Source organism: Magallana gigas, chromosome 4 (assembly GCF_963853765.1).
Source record: "Magallana gigas chromosome 4, xbMagGiga1.1, whole genome shotgun sequence".
Taxonomy (NCBI): domain Eukaryota; kingdom Metazoa; phylum Mollusca; class Bivalvia; order Ostreida; family Ostreidae; genus Magallana; species Magallana gigas.
The window spans coordinates 25,992,071-26,004,458 of NC_088856.1; the positions used below are offsets into that span (position 1 = coordinate 25,992,071).

The window sequence follows — 12,388 nt, forward strand, 5'->3', positions numbered from 1 at the left end:
TGTTGATTCGGTCGGACCAACATCGCCAGCTCATAGTGTAATTATAAATATTATGATCCTTATTAAATTTTCATTATTAACTCACATGTTTACATTTATTTGATTGTTTTGAAACATGTTAGATGATTGGAAACCAGCGAATGTTGTTGATCTCGAATAATAATCGGTCTCTAACGCGGGGGGATGCTTAATAAGCAAAACAGCCCAACCTTGGTTCTTCCGTAAACAAATGAAAGACAACTCCGTCTGGACTTGTAATGACAATAGAACCGTGAAACGCATTGTTACGTACGCTGTAGAAGTTTTTTCCCCAACTAATTTTCTCTAGCAGGGACGTGTACATACGTCCCTCTTTTTAGTTTACTATAATCCGAAACATAAACCTACAGTAGCAAAAATTATGACATGATTCACAAAATTAAATGAATATATAGGCCCTATCTGAAAATTGACCCCCCCCCCAAAAAAAAAGAAAAAAAAAACCACACACACACAACACAACACAAAAAATATTTAAACACATTAAATCCCAGGAATTATTTTTTTTATCTTGTAGTACAAGGTTGAGCATGAATATTTGTTGTGTATTTTATTAATTAAAAGATTTGCTAGGTCATATCTGAAGAATTAGTATTTATTAATTTCTACCAAAATCTCAGCATCATTAGATTGAACAATTCATTCCTCAGAATCAAAAACCTGCATGTACATAACAGGTATTGCCGATAAAAAGTATTATGTACAACAGGTTCATGAGAGGACTGACACCCCCCTAAGCATAGACATACACTCAGGTCTTTAATCTTTTTCTTAATTCAAATAACTGTATTTTTATGACATATTTCTGATTTACTTCATAACTTCACTGAGAAAATTACTTGTAACAACCCTTATATAAAAATCATACCCATCTTCGGGTACATGTATTTATATTATATACAATACTATATGAAATAGTACACATTGACGTTGCATATAGATGGGTCAGTCCTGTCTTCAAGCACCTGTGCAACCAATCAATAAAAACACTAATAAGATTAATTCATTTCTTAAATCTGAATTCTTAATCTTCTTAACAGACAATTAATAAATGTGTTGCATAGATTTTATCATGATTTTGGCAATGCATCAGGGTTGAATTGTGCAACATTTTAACAATATGTAATACAGTAACATTACATATATCTACACATTCGACATGTACATTCATGTCAATTCATATTCATCTTCCATGCATAATAGCTACATGTAGGTTGCGACAGCAACATTTTCTTTGGGATAAAGCTGTACAGTCAATAACAGCTAAGGAGTAATTCTGTGTATGCTCTAGCTAATTTATCGAGGCCGAGTACAGAACGAGTATGCACGCTTTCGCGCAGCGTTTCATTTGTATTGTGACATCATCTTTTTGCATTGTTGACGCCATGGCGTGATAGTTTCAACTGTAGATATTCAGCGAAATTTGTTGAAAATAGCTAGTTTGATGCGTAAAATTGATATTATAGTGTGGAATAAACGTAAATGTCTCGAAGTATAAGCTATATGTGGGCTCTGTTCGAAAACATGAAGAGGGTTCAGCAAGCCTAGCCCTCTGTCGCGTTTTCTTAACCTGCCTAAATATAGCTTAATTCATATATTTCGAGACAGTAACCATGTATTTTATATTAATGGCCCTTAATATGTGATGTTATATATTTACTTATTACTTAAATGTGTCTGAATGTTTTAATAATACTATAAAGATCACCATTTCCGTCTTTGTCAAATAAAAAATAGCCATTATCTGGCAAACTTGGAAATTGGGCATACAAAAAACAACTTTGATAAGACCCTTGGAACAAACCAGGAGGTAAAAGGTTTTTTTAATTTGATCATTTGATGCCTTTAAGCAATAACTTTAATATGTAGAACAGAAAAAGAAATCCCTAGGGCAGAAGTTTTAAAAAAATGCAAAAAATGTGCAAATTGATACATTTCAAGCAAAATCCCATAGGATCCTATGTAAAAAATTAACAAACTTTGAGATGACCCCATGAACAAACGGTGTGGTAAATGTCTTATTTTTTTTTTATCTTAAAATGATAATTATATCAGTAGAAATTCCTGTAAAAAATTTCATTAAAAAATCTACGGCAGAAAAAATTAGACCCGGCCTCGTTAAGTCAACTTTAGCATGAATCATGAAATATGAGCATGAGTATGAAGCATACCTTGCTGAGATTCAAAAAATTTCAATGAATTAAGACAACTTTGTAATGATCAAAGCATGAAATATGAGTAGAAGAAAACATGCCTTGCTGATATCAAAACAAGATGAATCCTATGAAATACAAGTATTAAAATGTAATTCATACAATTAAATATGTTCAAATAACTAGTAAATGAAATCTGATGACTAGGTACATTGTATCATGGACGTCTAAAATGTTAGGTCATTAAACTAACACACTGTTAGTCTCTGGACAACTGTTCAGAAAAACAAGAAAATCACAGAAAAAATCGATAACAAATCAAGCGCACATTTTCTAATATATACAGTCAATCCAAACATGAAATCAACAATTAAATTTTCATTTTATAACCACAGTTTTAAGCGTGTTGCATTCGATTGATCAACACATCCTGCGTGGAGGTCTGATACATGCCACACCAACAATATTCACATATTCAAGTGTCTTGCATTTGATTGGTTGACACATCCTGTGGGTAGAGTTCTGGTATGTCACACCCACAATATCCACCGTTCTCAATACAGTACTGGATCAGCACCTGCCAGTATTTATCCTGTTGGAAGGAGAAAGTAATTGAATTAAATATAAATCAATTTCCATTAAAAAAAATCATATGATGCAAAACCCCAGGTCAGGCCTCTTTTAATTTCCTTTAATTCTTCAGCCTTCAGTATTGTAAGGTATAACTAGACATTGACTTATTGACATTCTACTTACAGAATAGGTCAATTGTTTACATTATGCAGTAACTACATCTGTATGAAATGAATAAAATTCTAACTAGAGATACACCTTTACCTTGTAGCCAAGTATCAGGAATAAATTTAGAGATATGACCATGGCTCAATTGATAGTGTTTGCTTAATGATCATTGAGACCATAAAATAGATACCAAACAAGATATCCGTGAGCCAATGCTCACTAGTGATACCCCCGCTCTGATGTGAATATGCAAAATAAGCAAAGTCGACATTTAACAGAAAGCTGGCATCCTATTGGTACAGAAATATATCCCACAATATGGCATGCCTAAACAAATAGTGTGTTAAAATTTCAAGCATCAGCGATAAATAGTTGATGAGAAATCTTTGACGAAAATTTGTTTGAAAATTTTGGCTAAAATAAACAAAGTACTCATTTAACAGGAAGTTGACGTCCGATTGGTACAAAAATATATCCCACTATATGGCATGCCTAAACAAACACTGTGTAAATATTTCAAGCATCTGCGATAAATAGCTGCTGAGAAATCTTTGACAAAAATTTGTTTGAAAATTTTTGCTAAAAATAAACAAAGTCGTCATTTAACAGGAAGTTGACGCCCGATTGGTACAAAAATATATCCCACAATATGGCATGCCTATACAAATATTGTGTAAACATTTCAAGCATCTGCGATAAATAGTTGCTGAGAAATCTTTGAGGAAAATTTGTTTGAAAATTTTGGTTAAAAAAAAAGCAATGTCGTCATTTAACAGGAAGTTGACGTCCGATTGGTACAAAAATACATCCCACGATATGGCATGCCTTAACAAACACTGTGTAAAAATTTCAAGCATCTGCGATACATAGTTGCTGAGATAAATGCAACAGAAATTTTTGTTACGGACGGACAGACAGACAGACACACAAGGGTAAAACAGTATACCCCCGCTCCGAATAATGGAGTACAAAAAATTAGGTAACAATTATTGCTTGTTGTGCGCTATGCATTAGTTGTAATATTCAGGTGGCACCAGATCAATTGATCAGATCAATTTATTAACAAGAACCTGAGCGAGGACGTAGGGATTGCCCACAATGACAAGGAGGGCTTGAGCCCTGCTGATGGCGACATTGAACCTCTTTGGGTTGCTAAGGAAGCCAAGGGTATGTTTCTTGTCGAATCCAATCATTCTCTCATTAGCTCGGACCTAAAAAGAAATAATGAAAAATAGTCCTTGAGTTCAGTTAATTTATTATAATGAATGGCTGATTTAAGAATGAAAACAGAAACAATTTTTTTTTTTACATATACATGATAACACATACCGTTGATATGATGATGACCTTCCTCTGCTGACCTTGAAATTCTTCTACTGACCCGACCTTGACCCTCTCCATTCCAAGCTTGTCAATAAGAAGGCGGATCTTCTCCACCTAGAAACATAACAATGTCAAAACCAATTTCTTACCATCATCAAATGATCAATGCACAAGTCTTTATAATAATTTTTCACACATGCCTGTTTCCTGTACGGAGTAATAATTCCTATGTCGTCTGGAGCTACTGACTGTTCTGTCTGTACCCCTTGGAGGTACCTCACGACCTGCACGACCTCTGCAGGGTTAAACCAGGATGGACTGTTTCCTTCCCTCAGATCTTCCCCCTACAAGAAATATAAACACTGTTCTATAGTCCCATAAAACAAAAAATGCATGAACTCTTAAATTTTCAATTTCTCAAATAAATTCAAATGGATAAAATGAACTTGTATCACACTTTATATTTCAATTTAAAAATGTTTGCAATACCTGCTATTCACATATCAGTTTGACCTAGAAGGACATCACATATGAAGACTTTTTATGTTAAATTCAAACTCTGAGGGGAGGTTAAAAGAATTCAAGATATAATTAATGGCTGAAAGACAGTACATGTACATTCCAATTTTCGAAGTTGTATTAGTAATTAAAAAAATTTTCAGAACAGCACTCTCCAGATAGAGATGACGGGTTAACCCACAAGCCAGAGCTAAAAGGAATGATATATATACTGTGTACATTATTCTACCACATTGTCCTAGCTCCTTCAAAGAAAGAGTTGTCCTCAACTTTTCCGGAGTGCCAGCACCTGAGGAGCGAATCTCTCTCAAACCCAGAGATTACTGTGGTTTCATTAATTTTCGTGGGTATCAAGTTTCGTGGATTTTCTGAAAACCACAGTTTCAAGGATACTTAAATTCGTGGCCAATGATCCTATCAATACAAAATGAACTTCAATGAACATTTAAATTTGTGGATCAACTTAACAACGAAATCCACGAAAATTGGTATTCAACGAATATTGATGAAACCACAGTACTCAGATGGAACCCAGATGCAACAGAGCCAGATATTGCCTCTGCTTTGGTTTGAATACCAGGTCCTCTGGCATGCAGATCCAGCAAGCACTCTACTGATCTAGCTAAAGGGTGAACACAATAGCCAGACCTAGAATGAAAACCATAACTACCACACACCATCTGTTTTTTTTTCTTTTGTTAAGCTACAAGCAGGACCATGCACTTACCCTGACTCCATGGAATATGACAGGGAAGCCCACCCTGGGCAGGCCTGTCCACTGACACAGGGAATGGGTCAGTGCTCTGTCCGCCTTCTCCTTCAGCTCATCATAGTAAAACAGCTTGGAGGTCAAGGTCAGTATGGCTGGGTGGGATCTGTAGTTGTCCACTAGCTTGGTCACCTGATCGAGGAAAAAACATTAGTATCATGCCATACAATGGGCTCAAACTATGTCTACCTGTAATCCTTTACAGTTTACAATAACTTTTAATTTGTTTGCTCTCAGTTAGTGTAAGGTAGAACAAATCGATTCTTTACTACATGTATTATAGGGCAGTACTTTTGAATAAATCTGATATACCATTAAAAACACTGCCGGTAGAGCATACCGGTACTTACAAAACTAATAAAATAGACCTGATGAATATGAACAGAAAAATGTAAATAATTTAAAATATTTACCAGAAGTGGATTATAAGCTCCATGGTCAACAAACTTGCCCTGATCTCTGGCATAGATAGGCATGTCTACTAATCTCTCCAACAGAGAAAGGTCAAAGTTATGACCTTTGGCTAACTTTGACCTTATGACCGGACCTAACTGCATGGGGTCCCCAGCCAAAACGACCTGTCGAAGAAAGAAGAGATTTTGTAAAGCTTTAAAAAGAAATGATGATAATGAAAGATTTCTGTTCCAACAAGATGAACATAATCAGTTGAGGAGCTTTGCTTCTGAGAGATCTTGAAATTTTTCAGTACCAGGTATGCAGTTGAATTTCAATATCTTGAACACTGATATCTTAAATAAATTGGAAATGTGGAAGTAATTTATAAGTCCCAACCACTGATTTTTTTCAAAAGTAGTTTACCCTTGATATCTCAAATACTCCGATATCTCAAAGTTTTTAAACAGTCTCATCTAGATAACAAATTTGACTGTATATAGTTTAAGTCAGACCTGACAGTTTTCTCCTGCTGCCATATTTACAGCAATCAAGCATTCGGGCTCTGTGGCTTGGCCAGCCTGGAAAACAACACATGCAGACTTTAGTGTCAAAAAATTAAGTGATTCAAAATGAAAAAAAAAAAAAAATCTTTTCTATTAAATAGGTCACAAAAAACCCAATTTATTTAATACCTCATCAACAAAAACATGTGTGAAGTGTCCCGCTTTGATTCCACACATGTACAGCGTTCCCGCGGAGATACAGGTACTGACGACCACACGATAACGAGACGCCATGTCCAGATCTTCTCCCGTTGTACAGTATGGCATGATGCATTCAGGAATACCCTGTCCAAATTAAAAATGTGATGTTTAAGAATCATAAAAGCAGGATTAACATTTAATGCAAGAAAGCTAATGTATCTACCGTAATTATTAATGGTTTTCCTTTTTAATTATGAGCTTGTCTGAATGCGAATGGTACAATTGAGCTTTACATGTTATTGATCACTTTTTTATATGATTCATCATTAGTTTAGGGTCCTAAATTGAACAGTTGCTATAAGATGTAGCTTTCACGACGCACCTCTTGACTTCGCTGAGATGCGTTGAGCCGTATCATGTCACATGTCCTTACAGCACCACTCATGTGTAACCGCTCAGCCTGGAATAAAGAGACAAGGTGAATAATGTGATTTAAGTACAACATCAAATTGGCTATACATTACACAATGTGGTAGTCATTCATGAAGTCATGAAGTGTATTGCCTATTTATACAGATCGTTTACAACAGTTATGATTACTTACAAAGAGGTGTATTGTATAGCTATACATCCTGACAGTTAGTTCTACTGACTAGCAATACAGATCAAGACATCTACAGATTCTTACAATGAGGTCTACAGAATTTGACATTGATGTATTCTGACAATGGTATCTCCTAACCAGCTATACAGATCCTGACAACTATGGATTCTAACAGTGGAGGGTACTGACAAACTAACTAACTATAGACATCCTGACAACTTGGTGTACTGACTAGCTCACATACAGATCCTGACAACTATGGATTCTAACAGTGGAGGGTACTGACAAACTAACTAACTAAAGACATCCTGACAACTTGGTGTACTGACTAGCTCACATACACATCCTGACAACTATGGATTCTAACAGTGGAGGGTACTGACAAACTAACTAACTAAAGACATCCTGACAACTTGGTGTACTGACTAGCTCACATACAGATCCTGACAACTATGGATTCTGACAGTGGACGGTACTGACAAACTACAGCCTACTCCGGATATATTGAAATTCAGGGGACCATGCAAATTATTTCAATATATCCGTATTTCAATATAAGCGAAATTGACTGACGTGAAGCCGCCATTTTGGAAAGTTCAATCCCGATGTAAGTATAGAAAACCAAACCCGAACAAATTATTAGATCATCATTTATCTATTACAATAAACGGATTACATGGAACATTAGTCCTTGAAAGTTTGATTAAAATTATATCCGAAAGTTTTGTAAGTTTCGTTTTGTTACTATCTTAAACCTCATCATAATCTCGGATCGCATTCTTTTACGTTTTAGAAAAACGTTAGAGAAAAATCACCACACTCAAACGCTTCAAATATTGCTGAACGCTGCTTGTATATCATCGTAAGTGTACACGCGATAATCTCAAAATCCTTAGCTATTTCGAATTTAGGCTTTGTTCATAACTAGTTTGTATTGAGCGTCCGGAGATAAGGTATTTCTTTTCCGTGGGGTTTCCATATTATGTCTAGCCTCAATACATCCGTATTCATAAAAACAAAACATTAGACAGTAAATAAATTTTACTTTTTAATAATTAAAGTATAAAAACACACATGAAGAGAAACTTATCAATTCACACCTTTGTATATCAACCGGTCAGTCTGGCATAATTACTGTCACCAACCGTGACGACAGCCGCGAGGGAGAACTTCAATATAACCGTTATAAAAACAACTAATTATCACCTTTGGGGACCGATCAGTGGCTTCAATATAAGCGATATTTCAAAATAACCGATTTCATTATATCCGTGAAATAAATGCAAGGAATATGAGAGGTAAATTCTGGAGATTTATTCCTATTTCAAAATAAGCGGAATTTCAAAATAAGCGAGTTCAATATAAGTGGAGTAAGCTGTAACTAACTAAAGACATCCTGACAACTTGGTGTACTGACTAGTTCACTAACACATCCTGACAACTCTGGATTCTAACAGTGGAGGGTACTGACAAACTAACTAACTAAAGACATCCTGACAACTTGGTGTACTGACTTGCTCACATACACATCCTGACAACTCTGGATTCTAACAGTGGAGGGTACTGACAAACTAACTAACTAAAGACATCCTGACAACTTGGTGTACTGACTAGCTCACATACAGATCCTGACAACTATGGATTCTAACAGTGGAGGGTACTGACAAACTAACTAACTAAAGACATCCTGACAACTTGGTGTACTAACTAGCTCACATACACAACTATGGATTCTGACAGTGGACGGTACTGACAAACTAACTAACTAAAGACATCCTGACAACTTGGTGTACTGACTAGCTCACATACAGATCCTGACAACTATGGATTCTAACAGTGGAGGGTACTGACAAACTAACTAACTAAAGACATCCTGACAACTTGGTGTACTGACTAGCTCACATACACATCCTGACAACTATGGATTCTTACAGTGGAGGGTACTGAAAAACTAACTAACTAAAGACATCCTGACAACTTGGTGTACTAACTAGCTCACATACACAACTATGGATTCTGACAGTGGACGGTACTGACAAACTAACTAACTAAAGACATCCTGATAACTTGGTGTACTGACTAGCTCACATACAGATCCTGACAACTATGGATTCTAACAGTGGAGGGTACTGACAAACTAACTAACTAAAGACATCCTGACAACTTGGTGTACTGACTAGCTCACATACAGATCCTGACAACTATGGATTATAACAGTGGAGGGTACTGACAAACTAACAAACTAAAGACATCCTGACAACTTGGTGTACTGACTAGCTCACATACAGATCCTGACAACTATGGATTCTAACAGTGGAGGGTACTGACAAACTAACTAACTAAAGACATCCTGACAACTTGGTGTACTGACTAGCTCACATACACATCCTGATAACTATGGATTCTAACAGTGGAGGGTACTGACAAACTAACTCACTAAAGACATCCTGACAACTTGGTGTACTGACTAGCTCACATACACATCCTGACAACTATGGATTCTAACAGTGGAGGGTACTGACAAACTAACTAACTAAAGACATCCTGATAACTTGGTGTACTGACTAGCTCACAAACAGATCCTGACAACTATGGATTCTAACAGTGGAGGGTACTGACAAACTAACTAACTAAAGACATCCTGACAACTTGGTGTACTGACTAGCTCACATACACATCCTGACAACTATGGATTCTAACAGTGGAGGGTACTGACAAACTAACTAACTAAAGACATCCTGATAACTTGGTGTACTGACTAGCTCACATACACATCATGACAACTATGGATTCTAACAGTGGAGGGTACTGACAAACTAACTAACTAAAGACATCCTGACAACTTGGTTTACTGACTAGCTCACATACAGATCCTGACAACTATGGATTCTAACAGTGGAGGGTACTGACAAACTAACTAACTAAAGACATCCTGACAACTTGGTGTACTAACTAGCTCACATACACAACTATGGATTCTGACAGTGGACGGTACTGACAAACGACATCCTGATAACTTGGTGTACTGACTAGCTCACATACAGATCCTGACAACTATGGATTCTAACAGTGGAGGGTACTGACAAACTAACTCACTAAAGACATCCTGACAACTTGGTGTACTGACTAGCTCACATACAGATCCTGACAACTATGGATTCTAACAGTGGAGGGTACTGACAAACTAACAAACTAAAGACATCCTGACAACTTGGTGTACTGACTAGCTCACATACACATCCTGACAGTAACAAAAGGTGTACTACTAGCTATACACATCCTGACAGCAATGAACTCTTACAATTAGTATACTGACTAGCTATAAAGACCCTGACAGCTATGGACTCTTACAATGAGGTATGCTGACTAGCTATAAAGACCCTGACGGCTATGGAATCTTATAATGAGGTGTACTGACTAGGTACAGAGACACTAACAGCTATGTATTCTGACAATGTGATCTACTGACTGGCTATAAAGATCCTGACAGCTATTGACTCTTACAATGAGGTCGGCGGCACTGTTGGAGGGGGTACAAGCCAGTACCCTGCTGTGTGAGATCTTGGTCAGCACCTGTAGAATGGACTCCACCACCGTCATAGTTTTACCTGTACCTACAACAACAAATTGCATAAAACTCAACATGTTTATATAACAGAAACGAGAGTCAATTAGGTATTACTAGGTAAGGAAATACTGCACTGTTAAACCTACTGAAAAAATTTCTTTGAATTTATCTTTAACTTGGTATTTGTTCTAAAATGACATTCAGTATCCTCTTTGCCATTGCAAGTTCTGTAAGTTTTGTAAGTGAGATTTATGTACTGTTATGTAAGTGAGATTTATGCCCTCTACTCTAAGATTGAACCCCAATGTAGCATGTGATTGGTAGAATTACCAGTACACAGAAATTTAAAGTGCATATAAAACGGACAGTTATGTGGATGCTTACAAGAACATGTAAGTACAGTAAAACTTGTCTAATCCGGCGGAGGGTGGTTCTGAAAAATTTAGCAACATCCGGTATGGTGGACATTGTTCCAAATTAATTTTAGTATTAAATGCAGTAGGTCTTGATCATCTATTCTTGCAATATTTTCAATTCATCTGAAATATATTAGACCTCCTTGATCGTGATTACAGTGCTGATTTTCATGTTCATTTTTTATTTGGAAAATAAAAATTGCATATAGGAATAAATACAATGGGAATGCTTTGTTGCAACCACTATTGAAATAAAACCACTATTGAAATAAATTATTTCAATAGTGGTTGGGAATGCATTTCATTAGAAAAATCACTTTGCAACCACTATTGAAATAAAACCACTATTGAAATAAATTATTTCAATACTGGTTGGGAATGTATTTCATCTGAAGAATCACTTTACAACCACTATTGAAATACAACCACTACTAAAATGAAATATTTAAATAGTATTCCGGGATGTATTCCATTTTGAAAATCAATTTACAAACACTGTTGAAGTACAACTACAATTAAAATATTTTTTTTCAATCGAAGCTTAGAATGAATTTCTTCATTAATTTTTCTTTGAAAATTTACATTTTTTTCTTTACATTTCTCTTTCTACAAACATATCATGTCCTATGATATTGTATATTATTTGCACAATTGTGAACATCTTGTAAATTTCCAGAACTTCTATTCATACCCCTGTATATTGAATAATTATTTATTGATAAATATTATTATAAATATCACTATTAATATAAATTATTTCAATAGAGGTTGGGGGTTACTTCACTATGACCACTATTGAAATATATTATTTCAATAGTGGTTAAGGATGCGATACATTTCAACCACTATTGAAATAATTTATTTCAATAGTGGTTGGGGATACCTTTCATTTCAACCACTATTGAAATAAAGTATTTCAATAGTAATTGGTTTAATATCTATTATCATGTCTGTTTGTAACACTTTCCTTTCTGTTAGGGGAGTTTCTTAAGAAAAGAAGCATGTCTTATGAGATGATGAATTCCTTTTTGATTATGATGTTATTTGATTTACCTCTATATGGTCATGTTTCCCATACCACATGTCATCTGGAATCGAAAGTGTTAGGCACAATCGGAATAATAGGCATTAGAATAACATCCTACCACTATTTAAA

The 12,388-nt window shown here is 35.6% G+C and overlaps 2 protein-coding genes across 3 annotated transcripts in view; one reads left to right on the forward strand and one right to left on the reverse strand.

The window, feature by feature from the left end:
* LOC105339967 (tripartite motif-containing protein 3-like) overlaps window positions 1-12,388 on the forward strand; it is a 314,106-nt gene that overhangs the window by 113,008 nt on the left and 188,710 nt on the right. The gene's annotated exons all lie outside the window — the stretch shown is intronic.
* The window catches only part of LOC105345309 (RNA helicase Mov10l1), a 29,236-nt gene continuing 18,021 nt past the window's right edge, over window positions 1,174-12,388 (reverse strand). For both annotated transcript variants that reach the window (XM_066081769.1, XM_066081768.1), the window contains 10 exons: window positions 10,753-10,862; window positions 7,027-7,104; window positions 6,633-6,788; window positions 6,453-6,518; window positions 5,958-6,122; window positions 5,503-5,676; window positions 4,457-4,600; window positions 4,263-4,370; window positions 4,004-4,144; window positions 1,174-2,784 (listed from right to left, as the gene is read on the reverse strand). In XM_066081769.1, the coding sequence (XP_065937841.1) occupies window positions 2,668-2,784; window positions 4,004-4,144; window positions 4,263-4,370; window positions 4,457-4,600; window positions 5,503-5,676; window positions 5,958-6,122; window positions 6,453-6,518; window positions 6,633-6,788; window positions 7,027-7,104; window positions 10,753-10,862 (1,259 nt within the window). In that variant the 3' untranslated portion in view covers window positions 1,174-2,667. The remainder of the gene's footprint in view (window positions 2,785-4,003; window positions 4,145-4,262; window positions 4,371-4,456; window positions 4,601-5,502; window positions 5,677-5,957; window positions 6,123-6,452; window positions 6,519-6,632; window positions 6,789-7,026; window positions 7,105-10,752; window positions 10,863-12,388) is intronic.